At 33.4% G+C, this 22,982-nt stretch overlaps 1 protein-coding gene across 8 annotated transcripts in view; it reads left to right on the forward strand.

Annotated features, from left to right (window-relative positions):
- The window catches only part of Atrnl1 (attractin like 1), a 708,669-nt gene that overhangs the window by 23,190 nt on the left and 662,497 nt on the right, over nt 1-22,982 (forward strand). For 7 of the 8 annotated variants that reach the window (XR_007349210.1, XR_007349211.1, XM_048807394.1 and 4 more), the window contains exons 6-8: nt 4,146-4,320; nt 8,942-9,029; nt 13,941-14,196. Coding sequence is in view for 6 of the 8 variants with exons in the window: in XM_048807394.1 (XP_048663351.1) it covers nt 4,146-4,320; nt 8,942-9,029; nt 13,941-14,196 (519 nt within the window). In the remaining 2 variants the exon portion in view is untranslated. Of the gene's footprint in view, nt 1-4,145; nt 4,321-5,930; nt 5,975-8,941; nt 9,030-13,940; nt 14,197-22,982 lie in introns of those variants that run through there. The other variant, XM_048807399.1, reaches the window with a different exon arrangement.

Below are 22,982 nucleotides of genomic sequence, written 5' to 3' on the forward strand. Positions count from 1 at the left end.
GTTGTCTACATTCTTTTCAAATTATATATTTTGTCAGAGTTCTTGTCTTTCAAGTGGTCTAATCTGTTGGTGATGCTTTTAATTGAACTTTTAATTTAGTTTATTGTTTCTTTCATTTCAAGGATTTCTATTTTTTTTGAACTTCTATCTCCCTATTGAAGTAATCTTTTGCTTCCTGTATTTGTTTATGTAGCTCTTTGTCAAAATGATCTTTTGCTGCCTGTATTTGCTCTCTTATATCATCCTTCAATTTGCAGAACATTTTAATCATGTACATCCTGAACTCCTTCTCTGTAATTTCTTCTGTTATGCTCCCCATGGATTCTAATAAGGTGGTATCTTGATATGTTTGGGGCACTCTCTTCCCTTGTCTTTTCATACTGCTTTTTTGTCTTCCATTATAGCACTGTGGATCTGAGGCATTGCTGTTTTTACCCTACAGGCTTATAGTGCTCCTGTAGGGATCCAGTACCTCTCCTTTGAGGTGAAGGACAATGTTATCAGATCCCAATATAAACAGTATACACTTTAAAAACATGTTTGCTATTAAGATGTTTACAGTTTGGTCACAATATATACAGAAATGGTGAATTCAATTATTATCTACAATATCCTCAGCAGGTTTGTAAAAGAGTTTACAGTTTCTGATGGTGGACAAAGTACTGAGGGTGAGGAGTAGGATGATATGCTGAGGAGGTAGAGTTGTTATATTGTTGGAAGTGTGAAAGAGAAACCTAAAGAGGAAGATTAGTAACAGGAGAAGGGAGAGGAAGTACTTTTGGGTAAACAAGTAAGTGGGAAGACAGTAGAGTACATAAAACAAGCACACATATATATTAGGAAAAAATAAGCAAGTGTTAAAATAGTAGAAATTGGTGGGATAAAAGAAAAAGATATACAACTTTAATATATTATATATATTTAGAGGATATTATTATATCTATTTAGATGTCTCAGTCCTCAAAATCCTAATTCATGCAAAGTACTTGGTTTCACATATGTTGGGAATGTGAGCGCGGGAGAATAGAGGAGAGGAAAAAAAATCTTTAAGGAAGAAATAGGATTGTTTCGGTTGGAGATCCGGATCTTTCCTGCTTCCTTTCTTATCCAGTTGGTGGGATCGTCTGTTGTTAGCTGCCATGTCTGCCCTTAGGATGGTGAAGGTAACCAGGGTGTCACTAAGCCAGGGTAGTGGCTGCTGGGGAGAGAGGTGTTGCCCCCATTGAAGATGGAGATGAAGGTGACTCAAGATGGAAGCGCCTGCTTTCAGCAGTGGGCTGTCGGGTTGTATGTGGTGGGGGGAGCTGAGTGATGCTGTTGGACTATGAGTTCAGAGAGGAGCTCTTGTGTCCTGCAGTGTGTGGCTGTCAGCTGACTTCAGAGCCTGTGTGAAGTTCCTGGGTGCAGGCTGGCCACTGCACATGGGGGACTATCTCTGTTGCTGTAGAGTCCCAAGATTGCGGCGACAGGGGAGCCCTATGTTGGTAGATGGGGGTCCGCACGGGTGTGATGGCCGGAGTTCTTGCATGTGGGAAGCTGCCGGGTGTCCTGCATTGGAGTGGTTTTGGTGGGTGGCCAAAAGTTCTGCTTGGGTGTTGATGGTGCCCACTGGGGTACCTGGTAGTCCTGTGTGGGCTAGTTGTAGGGAGACCTACTCTGATGCTTTGGCCTGGAGCCCATGGCACTGTGGCTGTGATTCCCTTGCAGGAGCAGGAATATTGCTTGCGGAGAAGCAGTGTTCTCATTATTTGAGTCCCAGGTCATGGAGCAACACAGAGTGTTGCCTCCCTCTTGCCCGCCATCTTGGATCCTCCCTTTGCAGCAGCATTTTAACAGTAAGCTTAACATGTTCAGTAAATCATGTTGTAAACAATCTACTATTATCTAGGCTTTGTTGTTCTATTTTATAAAGCACAGGCAGAGTAGATTAGTTCAAATTTTAAGGGTCCTAGCATTTTGGAAATGGTAAGTAAGCATTGGTTTAAACTTACAAGTCACCAGCTACATTATCCCCTAGCAGGAGTCAGCCTGTTCTTTGAAGCTTTGAAGTTAGGTAATGACTTCTCCTTTTATCATAGCTAGTTATTTTGGATGAATTTACTGCAGCTTCTACACCAGGACATGCTGCTTCACCTGGCCCTCTTATTTTATAGAGATAGTTTCTTTTCTTAAACTTTATATACTACCTTCTACCAGTTCCAAACTTTTCTTTGTCGCTTCCTCACTTCTGTCAGCCTTCATGGAATTGAATGGAATTAGGGCCTTATTCTGAATCAGGCATTGGTTTAAAGGAATGTTGTGGGTGGTTTGATCTATTCAGACCCTTAAAATTTTCTCCATATCAGCATTAAGCCTATTTGATTACCATTCCTGTGTTCACTAGAGTAGTACTTTGAGTCTTCTTCAAGAACTTTTCCTTTGCATCCACAACTTGGCTGATTAACATACGAGGCCTAGCTTTCAGTCTGTTTCAGTTTTAACATACCTTCATCATGTTGCTTCATCCTTTCTAGCTTTCAATTTAAATTAAGAAACACTAGACTCTTTCTTTTACTTGGATATTTAGAGGCCATTGTGGTATTATTAATAGACTTATTGTTGTATCAGGGAATAGGGAGGCCAGAGGGGAGGGAGAGAGATGGGAGAGTGGCTTTTTAGTGGAGCAGTCAGAACATACATAACATTTGTTAGTTAACTTGGCATTCTGACATGGGTATAGTTAGGGTGTCCCAAAACACTTATAGTAACATTAAAGATCATTGATTACACATCACCATAACAGATATAATGAAAACAATTTGAAATATTGTATTACCAAAATGAGACATAACTATGAAGGGAGCACATAACATTGGGAAAAAAGGTACTGAAATTGACTTGCTCAATGCAGATTTGCCATAGACTTTCAGTTTGTAAAATAGGAAATATCTGCAAAGTGAAATAAAACAAAGTTATGCCTGGAAAGTTAATTTTGTTACTTTTAAAAAGTTTTTTGTATACAATTTATAAAACTAAGTGGATCTTATATTTTATAAAATAAGTTGAAGCTCAATGAGTTTATGTCTACTCTTTAGCACATTTTAGTCACATTCAAATAATTTGTGAGCTCACTTTTGATGAAGATATATTTTCTTCAAGAGTGTTCTTTCCATTGTATTTAATTGTAGTTATTTTTATTTTTACTTTGAGAAACACTAATTAAGCTAATGTACATTTTATAGATGAGGAAACCAGGAGTCCTGGGTAACATTATGAATATGGATTAAGATACAGCTATGTTTTCAACTCAGTTATATTCAATTATAGTATTTGAAATTATTCTATACTAATTGATAGTTTTGGTTTTTGTATACATAATCATTTTTTTTCTTTGGGGATATGCATTGTTAATAATGAAGCTAAGCTGGGTATGGTAGCTCATGCCTGTAATCCCAGTGACTAGGGAGGCTGAGACAGGAGGAGGATCACAAGTTTGAGGCTAGCCTTAGCAACTTAGTGAGGCCCTATGCAACTTAGTGAGACCTAGCCCCAAAATAAAAAGGTCTGGGGATGTGGCTCAGTAGTTAAGCGTTCCAGGTTCAATTCACAGTACCAAAAAAAAAAAAAAAAAAAAAAAATGCTAAGAAAAACGTAATCTTTATATTTGTTTAATAGTTTATAATTTGCAAATACTTTCATTTTCATATTTTAAAAAATTATGGTAACCCTTGGAAGTAGATTGTAATTTTAATTTAATGGATGAAGGCTCGATGAAAGGTAAACAGTTTAGCTTAAGATCACACTGCTAGTAAGTGCCAGAAATAGAATATGAGTATATTGTTTTTCAATTTAAATTCTATTAGTATACTAAAGCAAATCTGAAATTTTATATATTTTAATAACTTTTTTTTGATTGTGTTATTTATTTAAACATCTTCATGTCTGATTTTTGTCCCCTCTAGGCATTACATTTGCTGTTAGTAGTTTCCTTGCACATTATATTGCAGACTTTTTATTGTTATAAGTTACATTTGTTAGGATGATGAACATCAGGTTCTTAAATTCTCTTAATCTGTGCAGTCTGCTGTTTTTTATAATCTGTATCTCATTCTATAACCACAGTTCTTTGTTAATCCAGTGTGTTGTTTGATTTTTTTCTTCAATAGGTCCTGATTGCTCTTTCAATGTTCCTTCTACTGAGTCTTACTGGATTCTACCAAATGTTAAACCCTTCAGTCCTTCTGTAGGTCGGGCTTCACATAAAGCAGTTTTACATGGGAAATTTATGTGGGTGATTGGTGGATATACTTTTAACTACAGTTCTTTTCAAATGGTCCTGAAGTAAGTACTTATTTTAAGATCTTCACAATTTTTATTTTTAAACTGGAATTTCTTTCTGTCCAAACATATAAGTGGTTATTTTGTAATGCTGTCTACTTGCTGAGTGGGACTGATTTGAGACTGTATGAACTGTTGTCTGCAGTTAATTATTTGTTATTGAGCATATAAGTTTGTTTTGTGTAGTTATTTCACTTTTTCTAAAACATTTTTAGTTAATTTTATGTAAGAAAATGCTACATAAAGGCAGGAGGTCCCTATGTTCAGCATAATAAATCTTGCTTTTTACTTTTCCAGAGTAAAGTGTAATTGTAGATATAAAAATACTTTTGCTTTTTTCTGTATAGTTTATCTGAACTCTTACTTAGTTGGTACTTTATAAATGTTTGTTGGGATAACAATGCCAGCATTATAAAACAGATCATTTACTAACAGCGCATGCATGATAGTATTGTTCTTTGCATGATTGAGTGATAAAGGGAACCACATGGATGGCAACTTTATCTGATTTCCTTTAAAGCCGATTATTGTATTTAGTAAGCCCTTTAATAACAGAATAGAAGAGGAAATACGAAGAATCATTTGATTATCAATGTCACTTTCAGTGTTGATATTTGTAATATGTAATAATTGGCATAACTTGGGTATCAACAAGTCAGAACTGGCCCTAGATGATTTATCATAATGGTGTGTACCCAATAGAATTATCAGTTTTTGCATATAAAGATACAGGACTGCCAATTACACATGAATTTCAGAGAGACAACAAATAAAATTTTAGTGTAAGTGTGCGTGTGTGTGTGTGTGTGTGTGTGTGTGTGGTTTTGTCCCAAATATTGTATGGTCATACTTATGCCAAAAATTATTTGTTAATTATCTAAAATTCAGATTTAACTGGGCATCCTATATTTTATTTGCCAACCCCACCCTTTAAATATGTTAGCCCTATTAATTTTGAAGATTTAAAAATTCTGAGTATAAGAGGAGTTTGCTTTAAAACAATGATTGTGAATAGAATTAAAGTATAAAATAAATTCTGGAGAGAGAGGAAGAGTTGTAGTAAATATTTAAATGAAAAATTAGAATTCTGTAGCACAATACATGAAGAATAAAATACAGCTAAAAATCTTGAGAGTTGCTGGGATAAAAATGAATTGTTAAGATATGAAATGACCCAAAGAAAATAGTGAGATTTAAATGTGGAAACTAAAAGGAAATGAACTATGATTTTTACAAAAATGAAATGCCTACAAAATAGTTTGAACTTTAAATTAAAATTGTGTTATTCCCAAAGTTGAGTTATGACAACAAAGTTGTCAAAGGAACATTGAAATCTTACATGTTCTATGCAAGTTGAATAGAGTGTTTCAAATTAAGTGATGAATATTATGATATTCTCTTAAACTTGTATATTTTCCATTTGAACCAGAGAGTTTAACTTTTTTGTATGTGTATATAATCTGGTTCTTGTGGTTACAGTGTTTATATTATCTCTATGTACATGTAAAGATATAAACAATAAATATATATAAGCATATACATATATATCTAAGCTTATATGGTTATAAGCTATGAATATCAGATTAGAAATAAATTTGTTGCTCTTTTTACAGGTTAGAGAATATTTTTCATCATTCTGAATATAGTTCAAGTGTAGGTAAGGATATTTAAAAAGCTTTTAGAAGTGATAGTGTCAGTTATAATTTGATTTATTTTCTAGAGGAGACTTTTTTTTTGGGTGCTAGGCATTAAACCAAGGGCTCTATATATGCTTGCCACACATTGCCACTGAGCTGTATACCCCAGCCCTAGAGTAGAATTTAATTGGGGTATAGATGTTACATTTAAGACAAAAGCATTCTGTAAATAATGTTAAAGTTCTGTATAGTGTATATTGAAATAGAAAGATACTATTTTAAAGAATACCTATTTATTAACATTAATGAAAATTGACATGTATTCCTGAACATAACACACTTTTGAATATTTACCATGTACTTGGTACTTGGGATGTATTAGTATATATAAGTGTCCTTATCTTTGTGAAGTTAATGAGGAAAGACTGGCAATGAAAAGATAAATCTTCTTATTGAACTAAATTATGTACATGCAAATATATTCATAGCTAGATAGAGAGGTAGGTAGATAGCAGGATGAGTTAATCTGGAATGCCACAGAGGAGGGATCACAATTATAAATATAGCGGTCAAAGTAGGCTTCATGAGAAAGGTGAAAACTAGGTAGGGTCTTGGAGGAGGTCAGAGTATTGGCACTGCAGTAATTTGTAGGTGCAGAAAGGAGCCAGACCTGGGCCTCAAGGAAGGAGCTTTTTGAAGTATTTGAAAAGGAACAAGGAGGCCATGTGATTGGTGTATGTGAGAGGGGAACATGAAATTAGGATAATGGCAGAGATAGATCATGTAGGTTGTTTTAGGTTTTTTGGGAGTTTTTTTTTTTTGTGTGTGGGTTTTGTGTGTTGCCTTAAGCTTTGAAATAGAGTCATGGTAGCCACACACAATGGCTTCTAAATATTCAAGTGAAAGGAAGAGTCTCCTGTCTCTTGATTTAAATTGAAAGCTAGAAAGGATGAAGCAGCATGATGAAGGTATGTCAAAACTGAAACAGACTGAAAGCTAGGCCTTGTGTGCTAGTCAGCCAAGTTGTGAATACAATGGAAAAGTTCTTGAAGAAGACTCAGAGTGTTACTCTAGTGAACACAGGAATGGTAATCAAATAGGCTTAATGCTGATATGGAGAAAATTTTAGGGATCTGAAGAGATCAAACCACCTATAACATTACATTCTTTTATTCTCAACTGTTGAGAATTTATGAGATTTTGGAGAAAGAGTAGAAAGAGGGATTCGGTTAAAATGGAATTATTAAAGGAATGAGTTTTAAAGAAGACAATGAAGAACTGAGTCTGAGACTCCATATCATTGGAAGATTGGGGATAAGAGGAGAACTCAGCAAAGGACTGAGAGAAGTGACCAGTGAGATGGGAAAACCAAAAGAATGCAGTGTCTTTGAATGCAAGGGAAAGAGTACAGGTGGACTACAGAGTAAATAAAGGTGTCAAATGCTGATGATAAACCAGGTCAAAGAAAATGAGGACAGGAAAGTGACCGTGGATCGGACATGAGGAAGTTGAATTTACCAAAAACAGTTTTCTCTGCAGTGGTGGGCCTGACTAGAGTTAGTTTAAGAGAGAATGGAAAGATAGGTGGGGGTGGGAACAATAAAGGAATGGGGCTGCATAAAAGCAGGGTGGTAGCTTGAAGGGTGAGTGAAGTCAAGTGATTTTTTTTTTAATAACACAATATTTGTATGCTGATGGCAGTGATCTAGTAAGACAAAGGGTGATGTAGGGAAGAGATGAGGGGACTCCTGGAGTGTTGTGGGATCTATGCACAAGAAACAAGAATAGCTCATTTATAGCAGGGATCAGTGAGTTAGGGCCCAGGGCCTGAGACCTAGGAAAGGATTTTTTTTTTTTTTTTGCATTTTAATAGGTTGTAAAACATATTCTATGAAACCAATGTGGCCTGCAATCCCTAAAATATTTATTGTCTGATTCTTCATAGAAATAGTTTGCCAAGCAATAACTTTCAGTAACAATGGGAAGCAGCATGTTGGCTGCAGATGCTGGTAGGCAGGTAGATTTGGTGGTAAGTCTCTGTGAGAGCTATATCTTGGCATATTTTGTCATTTATGTCTTATCTTGTAATTCAAACTAGGAAACAATGCTGAAAACCATTTTGGTAACCTTTCTTGTGAAGGGACAGTTTTTTGCTTTGCCTGATTAGTTAGAGAGAACAGTTTATATTGATCTTTTTGAAGGAATACCCTGTTTCTTGGCTTGGTGCTTCCTCTCATATGTGTTGGCAAATCAAAATTTGAGGGTAAGCCAGGTATGGTTGCACATGCCTATAATCCCTGCTACTTGGGGAGTTGAAAAGGGAAGTTTGAAGCCAGCCTGGGCAACTGAGCAAGACCCTGACTCAGAATTTAAAAAAAGGAAATGTAGCAGCTCAGTGGTAGAAAACTTCTGAGTTAAACTGCCAGTACCACCAAAAAAAAAAAAAAAAAAAAAAAAAAAAAAAGGTTTGAGTTTATACTACTGTACTTATTTTACAGAATTCAAAAAGTTATCAGTGAGCAAAGTATATTTTTGCAAGGAAATATATGCTTCTTGGTTAATTCATAAGCTAACTTAAGCATGTATGAAGAGTAATGTGAATTTCTAAAGTAAATGCCTATTGTAAAAATGGAATTTTCATGTACTTCCAAGAAAGCTGGCTTTTTAAATTTAAAAATATAGAATAACTTACTATTTTTTAGGTTGATTGGTTGAAATTGCTAAAGGTAACTAGACAAATTAATTTTAGTATTGAATATTCTACTCAAGTTTATATACATTTAAGTGAATGAATCTAATTTAGAGTAGGTATTTCTTGACTGAAGTTTTTATTAAAAATTTTTAATATGGCATTTGAAATTATGAGTTTACTGTAATTATTTTTTAGTTTTATGAGAATTTAGATACAAATGAAGAAAAGCATATGCAAGTCATAAAACTGAAAATCAATCTTAATTTAAGAAGTTATTTTATTTTCTTATTTTTAGTTACAATTTAGAAAGCAGTATATGGAATGTAGGAACTCTGTCAAGGGGACCTCTTCAGAGATATGGACATTCTCTTGCTTTATATCAGGTATGGCTCTGCTTTTTAAGTTAAATTTTTTTTCTCAGAATTTACCTTAGAGTAGAAAGTCTCAAAATTCAGATTTATTTCAAATATCTAATGAGGATAGTAGAATCATAATGGATCACAATTATTTAAGATGTCTTGGACTTATATTATTTTAGGAAAAGAGTAGATTTTTAATACATTTGAACATGTAAAGAAATAAGGATTGAGTTTTATACATGGCTTTATGTCTAATCATCAGATTAATCACTTTTTAAAAATTGTGGTAAAATACATAAAACATAAAGTTGGCTATTTTAAGTATTTTGAAATGTAGAGTAGTATTAAGTACATTCACATCATTGTGTAACTATCACCATCATTGTCTCTAGTACTTTATTCATCTTGCAAAATTGAAGCAATAACTCTTCATTCTCCCCTTCCCCCAACCCTTAGAAACTAGCAGTCTACTTTGTGTCTGTGTGAATTTGACTATTTCAGGTACCTCATGCAAGTGGAAATACATAGCATTTATCCTTTTGTTATTGGCTTAGTTCCTTGAACATAATCTCTTCAGCATTTATCCATGCTGTAGTGTGTATCAGAATGCCCTTTTAAAAAACTGAATAATATTTTGATATATGTATATATAACAATACTAATATATATGTATATATATATACATATATACACACACATACACATGTGCACACACATATACATACATATAACAACCACATATTTTAAAATTCATCTGTATGTTGATAGACTTTTAGATTGCTCCCACTTGTTGACTTTTGAGATTAAGATATGTGTACCTACAACTGAGTCTCTGCTTTCCATACTTCTGGGTGTATGCCCAGAAGTGGAATTCCTGGATCACATGGTAATTCTTTCAGGTAACTTTTTCAGGCATTGCCGTATTGTTTTCTACAGTGGCTGCACATTTTACATTCCCACCAGCAGTGAACATGGGTTCCAGTTTGTCCACAGCTTTCATAACACTTAATATTTTCCAGTTTTGTTTTTTAATAATAGGCTCCTTAATGAGTACAAAGTGTTATCTCTTTGTGCTTTTGATTTGTGTTTACAGAATAACGGTGATGTGTAGTTTTTAAGAGCTTATTGATCATTTATATATCTTCTTTGAGAAAAAAAGATATATAAATATAAATTCAAGTCTTTTGCAATTTTTTAATAAGTATTTTTTGTCCTTTAGTTTTAGGAGTTTTTCTTATGATATTAACCCCTTAACAGATATGATTTGCAAATAGTTTCTCCTCTCCTGTGATGTGTCTTTTTGCTCTGTTGACAGTGTCCTTTGATGCATTTCTTGTAATGGTGCTGGGATTTGAACTCAGGGCTTTGTCCATGCTAAGCATATTCTTTACCACTGAGCTGTATCTTTTTTTTTTAATATTTATTTTTTTTAGTTTTTGGTGGACACAACATCTTTATTTTATTTTTATGTGGTGCTGAGGATCAAACCCAGCGCCCCATGCATGCCATGTGAGTGCGCTACTGCTTGAGCCACATCCCCAGCCCACTGAGCTATATCTTTAACTTAGTTTTGTGATTTTGATGTAGTTTAATTTATTTAATTTTTTTTATTTTAATTTTTATTTAATTATTTAATTTATTTAATTTTTTCTTTTTGTGTGATATAAAATAAATCTTTGCCAAATCCAGCATATTAAGATTTTTCTTTAAGAGTTTTAAAATTTTTGTTCTTATGTTTAGGTCTTCATTTCATTATGAGTTAATTTTGTGTGTGGTATTAGGTAAGGGTCTAGTTTCATTTCTGTGTGTGTGAGTAGCTGGTTTTCCTAGCATCATTTGTTGAAAAGAATATTCTTTTCTCTTTAAATGGTCTTGGCACCCTGGTCAAAAATCATTTGACCATATATGTGGGGGCTTATTTTTGGGCCCTTTATTCTCTTCTTTGATACATGTTTGACTTGATGGTAGTACCACACTGTTTTAATTACCATAGTTTTGTAGTAAGTTTTAAAGACAGAAACTATTGAGACTTCCAACTTGTTTTTGTGTTTTCAAGATTGTGCTTTAGCTATTTAGGATCCATTAAAATTTCATGTAAATTTTAGGGTAGAGTATTATACCAATAAAAAATATTAGTATCTTGATAGAGGTTGCTTTTGAATCATTTGTTTTTATATATTTGTGGGATTCATGAATTTAACATGATTAATAAGACAAGATAATTTTCTGGCATCTATTTTGAACTGGAAAAGATATGTTTTGTGGTCTTTGATTAGGCCTTTCAGTTCAGAATTAATTTTTTCTGTACTTAGGCAAAATGTTTGAAAAATACAGGAGTAATATAAAAAACAAAGTACAATTTTTTCTATGCATGTTTTTAAAATAAAATATTACTTTATATGTATGTTTATTATATATATTTATATACATACATACATATATATGTCTCTTTGTCTGCTTTTAGTTCTGGGTTTTGGTTTTTGGTTTTTGCATTATTTCCTTTTTGTAACAGCTTTACTGAGGTAATTGATATACCATATAATTCACTTTTAAATATAAAATTCAGTGATTTTAGTATATTCAGAGTTGTGCAACCATCTCTTGTAGATTTGTGTAATGTCTCAGTAGACTTGTGTAATCAATTTTATAACATTTTTATCACTTCAAAAAGCAACCTTATACCCTGTAACTGTTCCCTCAATTTGTTTATTCTCCATAGTCTTTAAGCAATCATAAATCTTTTTTCTATTTCTAGAGGTTAGTTTATTGTGCATTTTGTATGAATGATATCATATATCATGTGACTTATGATTGGCATGTTTTACTTTGCATGATAATTTGCAAGGTTTAACCGTGTTGTAGCATATATATCAGTACTTTGTTACTTTTTATTACTGAATAATATTTCCCTGTATGAAAATATCACATTTTGTATATCCATTCATTAGTCGATGGACATTTAGATATCAGATATGTGAATATTCCCTGTATCAGATATATGAATATTTTCTCCCATTCTGTGAATTGTTTTCATGATCTTGATGGTGTTATTTGACTGCAAAAGGGTTTTATTTTGATAAAGTCCAATTATGTTTTTCTTTTTTAGTAGTTCTTTGTGATTTTGTTATCATATCAACCTATTGTCAAATCCCAGGTCATAAAGATTTTGTTCTTTTGAGAGTTTTATAGTTTTGGTTCTTAAATTTAGTTCTTTCATCCATTTAGGGTTAAGTTTGTTTTTTTTTTTTTTTAAATATGGTGGCCATTAAGGGTTCAGCTTCATTCATTTTTATGTGGCTTTCTATTTTCCTAGCATTATTTGTTGAAGGTACTGTTCCTTCCCCTTTGAATGGTCTTGGCCTTCTTGTCAAAAATCAGCCAGGCACAGATTTATCAGTTTATTTCTGGACTTTCAGTTCTATTCCATTTATTTATGCCAATACAACATTATCTTGATTACTTTTGCTTTTATAAGTTTCCAGGAAGTGTGAGTCCTCCAATTTTGTTCTTCTTTTACAGGATTATTGTTCCATATCTCTTGCAATTCCATAAGAATTTTAGAATCAATTTGTCGATTTCTATGAAGAAGGCAGCTGAAGTTTGGACAGGACTTGTGTTGGATCTGTAGATAGATTTGGAGAGTATTGTTATCTTAATGCTAAATCTTCTGATCCCTAAACATTGAATATCTTTCTGTTTATTTAGATCTTTTAAAAGTTGTTCACTAAATTTTTGTAACTTTTGAAGTTTAGAAATTGTTATGTTAAATTTATTCTTAAGTATTTTTCTAAAATTTACACTGTTATGAATGGGATTGTTTTCCTTATTTTATTTTTTGCATGGTTCACTGCAAACATATAGAAATACAATATATTTTTATAATTGATCTTATATCCTGCAATATAATTAGTTAGCTCTTTTCATTTTTTAGGATTCGTACATATGAGATCATAACATCTGCAGATAGAAATTTTACTTTTTCAATTTCAGTTCTAATCTGGATGCCTTTAGTAGTTTTCCCCTGTTTGTCCTAGCTATGACTATTGTCCAGCACTTGTTGAGTAGAAGTAGTAAAAAATGGGCCTCTTGGTCTTATTCCTGATCTTAAGGCAAAGCGTCAATATTTCACCATTCAGCATAGATTTTGCTGTGTTTTCCTTAGATTCCCTTTATCAGATTGAATAAGTTTCCTTCTATTTTATTCCTAGTTTGTTGAAATAGTGATGATTTATATGTCATTTATATGTAAGTGAAATTATTTGTAAGTGCTGTAAAAATTACCATGAGTGAATCGAAGGTATGAATATTTTCCAATAGTCATGAGAAAATGTTAATGAAAGTGTATTCTACATTATGTACAAATGTGATCTTTTTTGGTGAATAGTACTCAGTGTAAACAGTGAATAATCCAGAAGAGCATACAGCAGTACAAATAGATGGTAAAATTCAAGTTTAATAAGTGGGGGTTCTGATCATTCAAAGCTTCCAAGACTGAGTAATGAAATGAACAACTTAGTGTGTTACTTTCCTGTTGTATGTGAGGAATAAATTATTCTTAGTTATAGAGCTACTATACCCTGAATTTTAAGGTTCTGATCAGTTGGCTGCATTTTTCATTCTGAGAACTTTGAACTTAATTATCCTGTAGGATAATTTAAAATATGGTTAATTGATCATATAGTACAACCATTTAAAATAAAATGCCTTAAAGTAACTTCTCAAAAGCAAGATACATACCCTCCTTTTGTGTGTGAAAACTTTAGTTATCATTATTTGTGTGTTCCTCACTTGACGTTTTACAAATAATAACTATGCCTTATAGATGTGTGAATAGTTAATAAAATGTAATGTTTAATTGTAGTCTTTGTTTTTAATTAATGTGTATTGCTGAGACTTATCTATTTTGTCTATTAACATATGTATTTTAATTTACAGGAAAACATCTTTATGTATGGAGGCAGAATTGAAACAAAGGATGGCAATGTCACAGATGAATTATGGGTTTTTAACATACCTAGTCAGTCATGGAGTACAAAAACTCCTACCGTTCTTGGACATGGTCAGCAGTATGCTGTGGAGGGACATTCAGCACATATTATGGAGCTGGATAGTAAAGATGTTGTCATGATCATAATATTTGGCTATTCTGCAATATATGGTTATACAAGCAGCATACAGGAATACCATATCTGTGAGTTTCTTTAAAAATGTAATTTTTTTATTGGTTGAGAATATTATTTTAAATAAAATCTTCACATGAATTTAGTCAAAATGGTGATTTGAGATTGGAATTATAAGCTGAGAATTAATGATTTTTTAAATATAACCTTTTAAATTGTTTTAGATTTTGTCCTTTACTATTTTAGTTTATCTTCTTAGCCAAATGAGGAAAGTTGTTACACACTATTCTAATTTCCCAAAATCTCAAAATATTTTTTAAATATGAGAGATCCCAGTAGATGGTGCTATTTCCTTGGATTTTATATATGAACAGAGAATGAAAGTAGCCTAATCTTTTTACTATGCATTCCATGATTTCAGGACTTTTCATTTTTCAGCCCTCTGTTCCTAATCTTATTGCTATATCTGTATGTATATATTACTCCTTTAAAGTAAGCTTCCCAAGTATACTGTGCTGGTTTCTTAGAGATTATTATCAGGTCTATGAAGGTGACTAGGCCAATCTTCATGTGACTTTCTGTACTATAAACCTAGTTTTTTTTTTTTTTTTGCTTTTCTGTTTTCTATTGCAATTTTTATGGCACTTTCAAGCAGTGGTAGCCTTTTTTTAAAAAATGTTTTTAAATTTGTTTACAAATATGTACCTTGTGGTTGCTATTTAGGTTCAGAACATACTCCGTTTCTGATTCTAGCCAGTGTAATGAACCTCAAGTACTTGAATTTTTTTTTTTTTTTTTTGTACAAATGTATCTGATTAAAGAGTTTCTGTGCAGTGTTAGAACACTCATTTGCAGGCTTCTGTTGTGCTCAGAGGAAGACTCCTCTTCCCAGTTTCCCCTGCAGTTCTTTTAGGTGATGACTGTTTTACTTCTATGTCCTCAGTGCAATTGGGTTGAAAGTGGGGAATGTATTCTTCTTAGTCTCTCTTATCATTTCCACTCTGTTCTCAATCTCTCCTCTTGTAAATCAGCTGGCTTTGAATCTTGTGTTGCCAGGCCCCAAACCCCTTCCTTCCTTCCTCCCTCCCTCCCTCCCTTCCTTCCTTCCTTCCTGTTGTAGATGGACAAAATACCTTTGTTTTATTTATTTATTTACTACTGAGTATTGAACCCAGTGCCTCACACATGCTAGGCAAACGCTCTACCACTGAGCTCCAACCCCAACCCCTTACCTTGCCTTTTTGCACTCATCTTTTGCTTCTCAGATCACTTTGTTTTATATCTTGAAGAATCGAGTTTCTGGCTCACTGTCACTCTGTCCAGCATATATAAATCAAATATTTTTATGATTTAAAAATATCCACATAAATATTTCTTCCAATAGTCTCTTACTTTATTGATCTCTATCCTAAAGCTCTTGTTTTCCATTCTACTTGATCCATTTTTTTTTTTCCCTATGCCATACTCTTGACCTTGTCATTCCAGAACCTACAGGTCCCATGCTGTCTACTTCAGATGTCTTCCCTTTCAAGCACTACCAGCTTCCCCCTTCTAGCACTCACAGTCTTACAGGTTTTGGGCCTTTCTAGAGCCTTTAGTCCATGAGCCTCTTCTCACTTTTTCCACTTTCTCAAGTTGTCCCTTCACAATGTCTGAAAGTCTTTTTAGTCTACTTTGGTCATCCAACTCTTCTGGAGAAATACACATTTTCCTTTCTCTTCAAACTTCCAGCATTTTCTTCTTTATCACCACTTTCAGCTAATGATCTTACTTCCTAAGTACTGAGAAAATAGAAGTGATCAAAAGAGAACCTGTACTTATGGGAGTGTGTTGGAGTGTAAAGATTAATAAGCAGAGCTGCATTGCCTGAGTTTGCTTATATTATTGTCATGACAGGCTCATGATGACCCTGAAGCAAACACAGTTGAGTTACTCTGATTTTTCAGGTGAGCCTGGGAGTTGAGTTGTTAGTCGAGAATTACAGCCAGGTGCAGTGGCGCACACCTGTAATCCCAGTGGCTCAGGAGGCTGAGACAGGAGAATCTTGAGTTCAAAGCCAGCCTCAGCAACTGTGAGGCGCTAAGCAATTCAGTGAAACCCTATCTTTAAATAAAATACAAAATAGGGCTAGAGACGTGGCTCAGTGTACCCCTGAGTTCAATTCCCAGTACCCCACTCCCCCCAAAAAATTACAAACTTTTTTCAGAGAAGGGCTGTTTTGTTTTCTGATATACTGTATTTTGGTTTTATTATAGTATTTAAGGAATATTGTAGGTATTAGTTCTACTTTTTTGTAATGTAGTGAAATTTATGTGTGGCTCAATTTTCATAAACATTCCATAGGTTCTTGAAAAGAAGGCAAATCCTGTAACATCATGCAGGTCAATAGGTACATACGTAATCTACTTTATTGCTTATATTGTATAGGTTCTGTAATACTTTTTGTGCTTGATCTTTTTCTGAAAGTCTTAAAATATTAGCCTATTTCTGTCTGTTTCTCCTTGTATGTTCTTTAATTTATGCTTTATTGAAGTTGGTGTTATCTACAGATATTAATAACTTATGTGTTTATTGTGAATTGTATCCTGTTGCATTTTGACGTGATTTTCTTGCTTAATGCTTTTTGATCTGAGTTCTGGTATATCTGATATTCATATAATGCCCCTGCTTTGTCAGTCTTTTCTTGGTGTACCTTTGTCCATTCCTTTACTAATATATCTACTATTTAGTGCTTCAGAATCACTTTGTTTTATTAAATTTATGTCTCATATACAGAAAAGTTAGATTTTACTTTGTAATTTCCATCTGTTTTTAGTGTATTTTTTGTACATTTTATAGTTTTAAAAGTCACTCTGCTTGCTTTCTCTTTGTTTTAAATTATAGGTCTTATCTTTAGCCTCCCCTGCTTCTGTTGGATAAGTGTGGTAATTTGGTAGCTCTGTCACCATGGTTTTCTCCATTGTTTCTCATCTTCCTTTCTACATTGTTGTGGCATCCTTATCTAGCTGTCTTGGTTTCCCTTACTTTTTTGCATACTTAACCTAGAATTTGTAGGGTTTTATTGTTTTTTTTTTTGAATTTTTATGCTCCTGGTTTCTTTGGAAATATAATTTTCTTTATATTTCACCCTACCCGTCTCCCTCACATTTTCCTTTTGCTTTATATGCCTTCCCTGAGGAGAATGGAAAGATTCATCAGGCTTGTTAAGTTGCTGAGGTTGCCCTTGAACTTGAGATCCTTCTGCTTCAGCCTCCTGAGTCACAGGGATTACAGGTGTGTGCCCACCATGTCCAGGAACTTTTGTTGAAGTTTTAAAAGTAAATTCTTAACTAAATCTAAAGTCAGTCAGTACTTTCACTCTTTGTGCAGCTTCCACTTTACTGTTTTAATTGTTTTCAAACACAAATGACATTATCATCATCATTCAATACTAAGGGTAAGCAAATTTTTTTTGTAAAGGGTTAGATGGCTTTGTGGGTCATGCTGCTGAACTCTGCTGCTCCAGCATGAAAGAAGCCACAGACAGTACATAAACAAAGAGCATGATTATTCTCATAAGATATTAAAGTTGCCTGATTTGGCCTTGGGCTTTGCTTTACTTCCCCTGAGCCTGAGATAGAGCATATGCTTCTAGGTTCCTAGCAACCCTTGTCAAATTTAAATTAAAATTTGTTATGTGGTATTTTTGGACATTGTATGTTCTAGTTCATGGCCCAGAATTCTCAGGGGCAGCATATTTTTCCTCCATGTGGAACCAAGGGTGAAACAGATTATGTGTGTCTGCCTCTGCAGAGCAGATTTTAAAATCCTTGCATTTTTTCATTGAGAGTGTAACTCTTCAGGGATCCTGTCAAAGCTCTCGAATCCAGTACCTGCATGGGCCCTCCGAATCTGTAGGCCACCTGATTGCTATATGCCTTCTTTACTGAATGTCATTTGCAATTCACAGTATACATTTCAGGCTTTTCATGTTTCCTTTATTGAATGACAGTCTCTTACAGCCATGAGAAATAGTCAACATAACATTGTCTAGAGATGGTTAGGAAGGCACAATAGATCTATTCTAACCTGCCATGAATGATGTTGACAGGTTGTTACCTGATCGATTTATTTTTGGATAATCTGATAGCAGAATGGCAATTTAAAGATGTTGTCAGAATAATTAAGTTTACTATACCATAGAAAATGCTGCTTTAGGGGATGATACTATACTAAGTAGGGTTACTTCAAATGTAAGAAATGGGATAATTTGTCATTTTATTTATATGGTAAGTGCTTGTTATACAGAGATATCCTCTTATCCTGTTTTTAGCAGGAGCTACTATATTGTGATGTTAATTTATTTTATCCTATTTTTCCTGACTGATTTTAATGGTATCAGCTACTCCAAAGTAAGTTGGATTTACTTTTAAATATCTTTATATGCTTAAAGCATCAAGAAAGCTAAGAACATAAGTATTTTTGTATTAAAGAAGGATATTTTAATCAGCATTGTAGTATATTTAATGAAAAGAAAGCTGAAATTATTGCTGAGTAATTCATGAAAACTGGTATTTTACTTGACAGAAATTTACTCTGGATGATACTCTAAGGATAATGATCTCACTATTATGAAGCAATTTTAGAGAGGGATAAACTTACGGTTAACATACCCCAAAATGATCACTTATTCAACTTTTAATAATACTGTAAATAATTGTGAAGTTTATCAGTTTTATACTTTGTATTATGAATTGCCTTTGAGATTTTGTCATAAATATTTCCAGAATATAGGAGCATCTAAGTACTTTATCTTCAATTATCTTAGTGTGAGCATTAAACATTAACATTAAAAAATCCAAGATACTAGAGAATACTTCTTGACTGTTGAGACTGTGACTCTCAGTGGCTGTCTGTTAATGATTGACCTTACTGTTTCATGAGGATTAGGGTACCTGTCTAGTTCAGGAGTACCTTCAAACATTGGGTTGACTTTGTAGCATAGAGGAACAAACATCTGGCTCCACCTGCTGTTAGACTTAGTGGGTAATGCACCTCAGTAAATGATGCATTGGGCATTTTCCCCTACCTTTGCAGAAATGATTTCTAGCAGAGCAATATAGATAATCCAGTAACCATAAGTATATAACGTGTGATGTGTTAGAAGATAATAGGCTTTTACAAAATAGCACAAGATAAGGAGATTGAAAATACTGAGAGTTTGAGGTGGTTATGTTTTTAAAAAGAAGGCAGGCCAGGTCTCAATGAGAAGGTGAATTTTGAGCAAAGAATTGGAGGAAGTGAAGGAGTTTGCTGTGTGGATATCTGGGGGGAAGAGTGTTTCTTGAAAACAGGGACAGCTAGTCAAAAGACCAGTAAATTTTGTGCATGGTGAGAGATAGAGGCTTAATTTCATTTTGCTGCATATTGATTTCCAGTTCTCCAAGCACCATTTGTTGAAGAGGCTGTCTTTTCTCCAATGTATATTTTAGGCACTGTTGTCTAGTATGAGATAACTGTATTTATGTGGGTTAGTCTCTGTGTCCTCTATTCTGTATCATTAATCTAGAAGTCTATTTTTGTGTCAGTACCATGCTGTTTTTGTTACCATAGCTCTGTAGTATAGTTTAAGTTCTAGTATAGTGATGCCACCTGCTTCATTCTTCTTGCTAAGGATTGCTTTAGCTATTCCAGGTGTCTTATTTTTTCCAGATGAATTTTATGATTGCTTTTTCTATTTCTATGAGGAATGTCATTGGGATTTTGATTGGAATTGCATTAAATCTTTATAATGCTTTTGGTAGTATGGTCATTTTGATAATATTAATTCTGCCTATCTAGACCATAAAAAGTGCATATTCAAAATGAATAGAGAACTAAATAACATAAATACAAATGATGTTGGCCTTGGGATAAGCATAGATAGCTTTTACAATGTTGAGATATGTTTCTAGTATGTTTTGAGCATGAAGGGGTGCTGTATTTTGTCAAATGGCTTTTCTGCATCTATTGAGATGATCATATTCTTATCTTTAAGTCTATTGATGTGATGAATTATATTTATTGATTTCTGTATGTTGAACCAACCTTGCATCCCTGGGATGAACCCTACTTGATCGCGGTGCACTCTCTTTTTAATACATTTTTGTATTTGATTTTCCAGAATTTTAGTATATATATTCATTAGAGATATTGGTCTGAAGTTTTCTGTCCTTGATGTGACTTTGTCTGATTTTGGAATCAGAGTGATATTGGACTCATAGAATGAGTTTGTAAGTGTTCCATCTTTTTCTGTTTCATGGGATAATTTGAGGAGTATTGGTATTAATTCTTCTTTGTAGGTCTTGTAGAACTCAGCTGTGAATCTGTCTGGTCCTGGGCTTTTCTTGGTTAATAGGCTTTTGATGGTGTCTTCTATTTCATTGCTTGAAATTGGTCTGTTTTTCCTTGTATATATCAGCCTGATTCAGTTTGGGTAAATCATATGACTCTAGAAATTTGTCAGTGTCTTTGATATTTTCTATTTTACTGGAGTACAAATTTTCAAAACAGTTTCTAATTATCTTCTGTATTTCTGTAGGGTCGATCATGATATTTTCTTTTTCATCATGTATGTTAGTAATTTGAGTTTTTCCTCTCTTTCTCTTCATTTGCATGGCTAAGGGTTTGTCAATTTTATTTATTTGTTTTCAAAGAATTAACTTTGTGTTTTGTCAGTTTTTTCAATTGTTTCTTTTGTTTCAGTTTCATTGATTTCAGTTCTGATTTTAATTATTTCCTGTTTTCTATCATTTTTGGTGTTGATTTGTTCTTCTTTTTCAAGGGCTTTAAGATATAATGTTAGGTCATTTATTTGTTGACTTTTTCTTCTTTTAAGGGATGAACTCCATGCAATGAACTTTCCTCTTAGTACTGCTTTCATAGTGTCTCAGAGATTTTGATATGTTGTATTAATGTTCTCATTTGCCTCTAAGAATTTTTAAATCTTCTCTTTGATGTCTTCTGCAATCCATTGTTCATTCAGTAGCATATTGTTTAGTGTTCAGGTTTAGGAGTAGCTTCTATTTTTTATTTTATCATTGATTTCTAATTTCATTCCATTTTGATATGATAGAACGCAGGGTAGTATATCTACTTTTTTTTTTTTGTATTTTCTAAGAGTTCCCTTTGTGGCATAATATATGGCCTCTTTTAGAGAAGGTTCCATATGCTGCTGAGAAGAAAGTGTATTCACTTGTTGATGAATGAAATATTCTATACATGTCTGTTAAGTCTAAATTATTGATTGTATTATTGAGTTTCTATAGTTTCTTTGTTCTGCTTTTGTTTGGAAGATCTATCCAGTGGTGAAGGAGGTGTGTTAAAGTCATCCAGTATTATTGTGATGTGGTCTTTCTGTCTCTTTGAAATTGAGAAGAGTTTGTTTGATGAACATAGATGCTCCATTGTTTGGGGCATATATATTTATAATTGTTATGTCTTGTTGATGAATGGTTCCCTTAAACAGTATGAGATATCTCCTTTATTTAAAATATTTTTTTAAGTTGTATTTGGACACAGTACCTTTATTTTATTAATTTATTTTATGTGGTTCTGAGGATCGAACTCAGTGCCTCAAACTTGCTAGGCAAGTGCTCTACCACTGAGCCACAACCTCAGCCCATGAAATATTCTTCTTTATCCCTTTTGATTAACTTTGGCTTGAGGTCTGCTTTATTTGATATGAGGATGGAAACCCCTGCTTGTTTATGCAGTCCATGTGAGTGATATGTTTTTTTCCAACCTTTCACCTTCAGCCTGTAGTTGTCTTTTCTTATGAGATCAGTCTCTTGAAGGAAGCATATTGTTGGGTCTTTTTTTTTTTTTTTTTAATTCGATCTGCCAATCTTTGTTTTTTGATTGATAAGTTTAGAACATTAACATTCAGGGTTTTTATTGAGACATGATTTGTGTTCCAGTAATTTTTGGTTTTTAACTTGAACTTGGTGTTTCCTTTAATTGGGTTTTCCTTTAGTGTAATACCTCCCTTTGCTGATTTTCATTTTTGTTTTTCATTTCCTTCTCATGGAAAATTTTGCCGAGGATGTTCTGTAGTGCAGGCTTTTGAGTTGTAAATTCTTTTAACTTTTGTTTATCATGTAAGTTTTTATTTCATTATCTAATCTAAAGCTTAATTTTGCTGGATATAAGATTCTTCTTTGGCATCCATTTTCTTTCAGAGCTTGCTATATGTTATTCCAGTCTCTTCTAGCTTTGAGTGTCTGGGTTGAGAAATCTGCAGAGATCCTAATTGGTTCCCCGCTATCTGTACTCTGATTTCTTTCTCTTGTGGCTTTTAAAATTTCTCTCCTTATTCTGTATGCTAGACATTTTCATTATAATGTGCCTTGGTATAGATCTGTTGTGATTTTGTACATTTGGCATCCTGTAAGCATCTTGCATTTGATTCTCCAATTCATTCTTCATGTTTGGAACATTTTTTTGATATTATTTCATTGAATAGATTATTCATTCCTTTTGTTTTTAACTCTATGCCTTCCTCTATCCCAATAATTCTTAAATTTGGTCTTTTATATTATCCCATAATTTTTGGATGTTGTGCTCATGGTTTCTAAGCATCTTCACTGTGTGGTCAATTTTATTTTCAAGATTATATATTTTGTCTTCATTGTGTGAGCTTCTGTCTTCTAAGAGATCAAATCTGCTGGTGATGTTTTTGTTGAGTTTTTAATTTAGTTTATTGTTTTCTTCATTTCAAGGATTTCTGTTTGGCTTTTTTTTTTTTTTCAGAATCTCTATCTCCTTATTAAAGTAATCTTTTGCTTCCTGTATTTGCTTATGTAGATCTTTATTGAAATGGTCTTTTGCTGCCTGTATT

This window comes from Marmota marmota, unplaced genomic scaffold (assembly GCF_001458135.2).
Source record: "Marmota marmota marmota unplaced genomic scaffold, marMar, whole genome shotgun sequence".
In the NCBI taxonomy this organism is placed as follows: domain Eukaryota; kingdom Metazoa; phylum Chordata; class Mammalia; order Rodentia; family Sciuridae; genus Marmota; species Marmota marmota.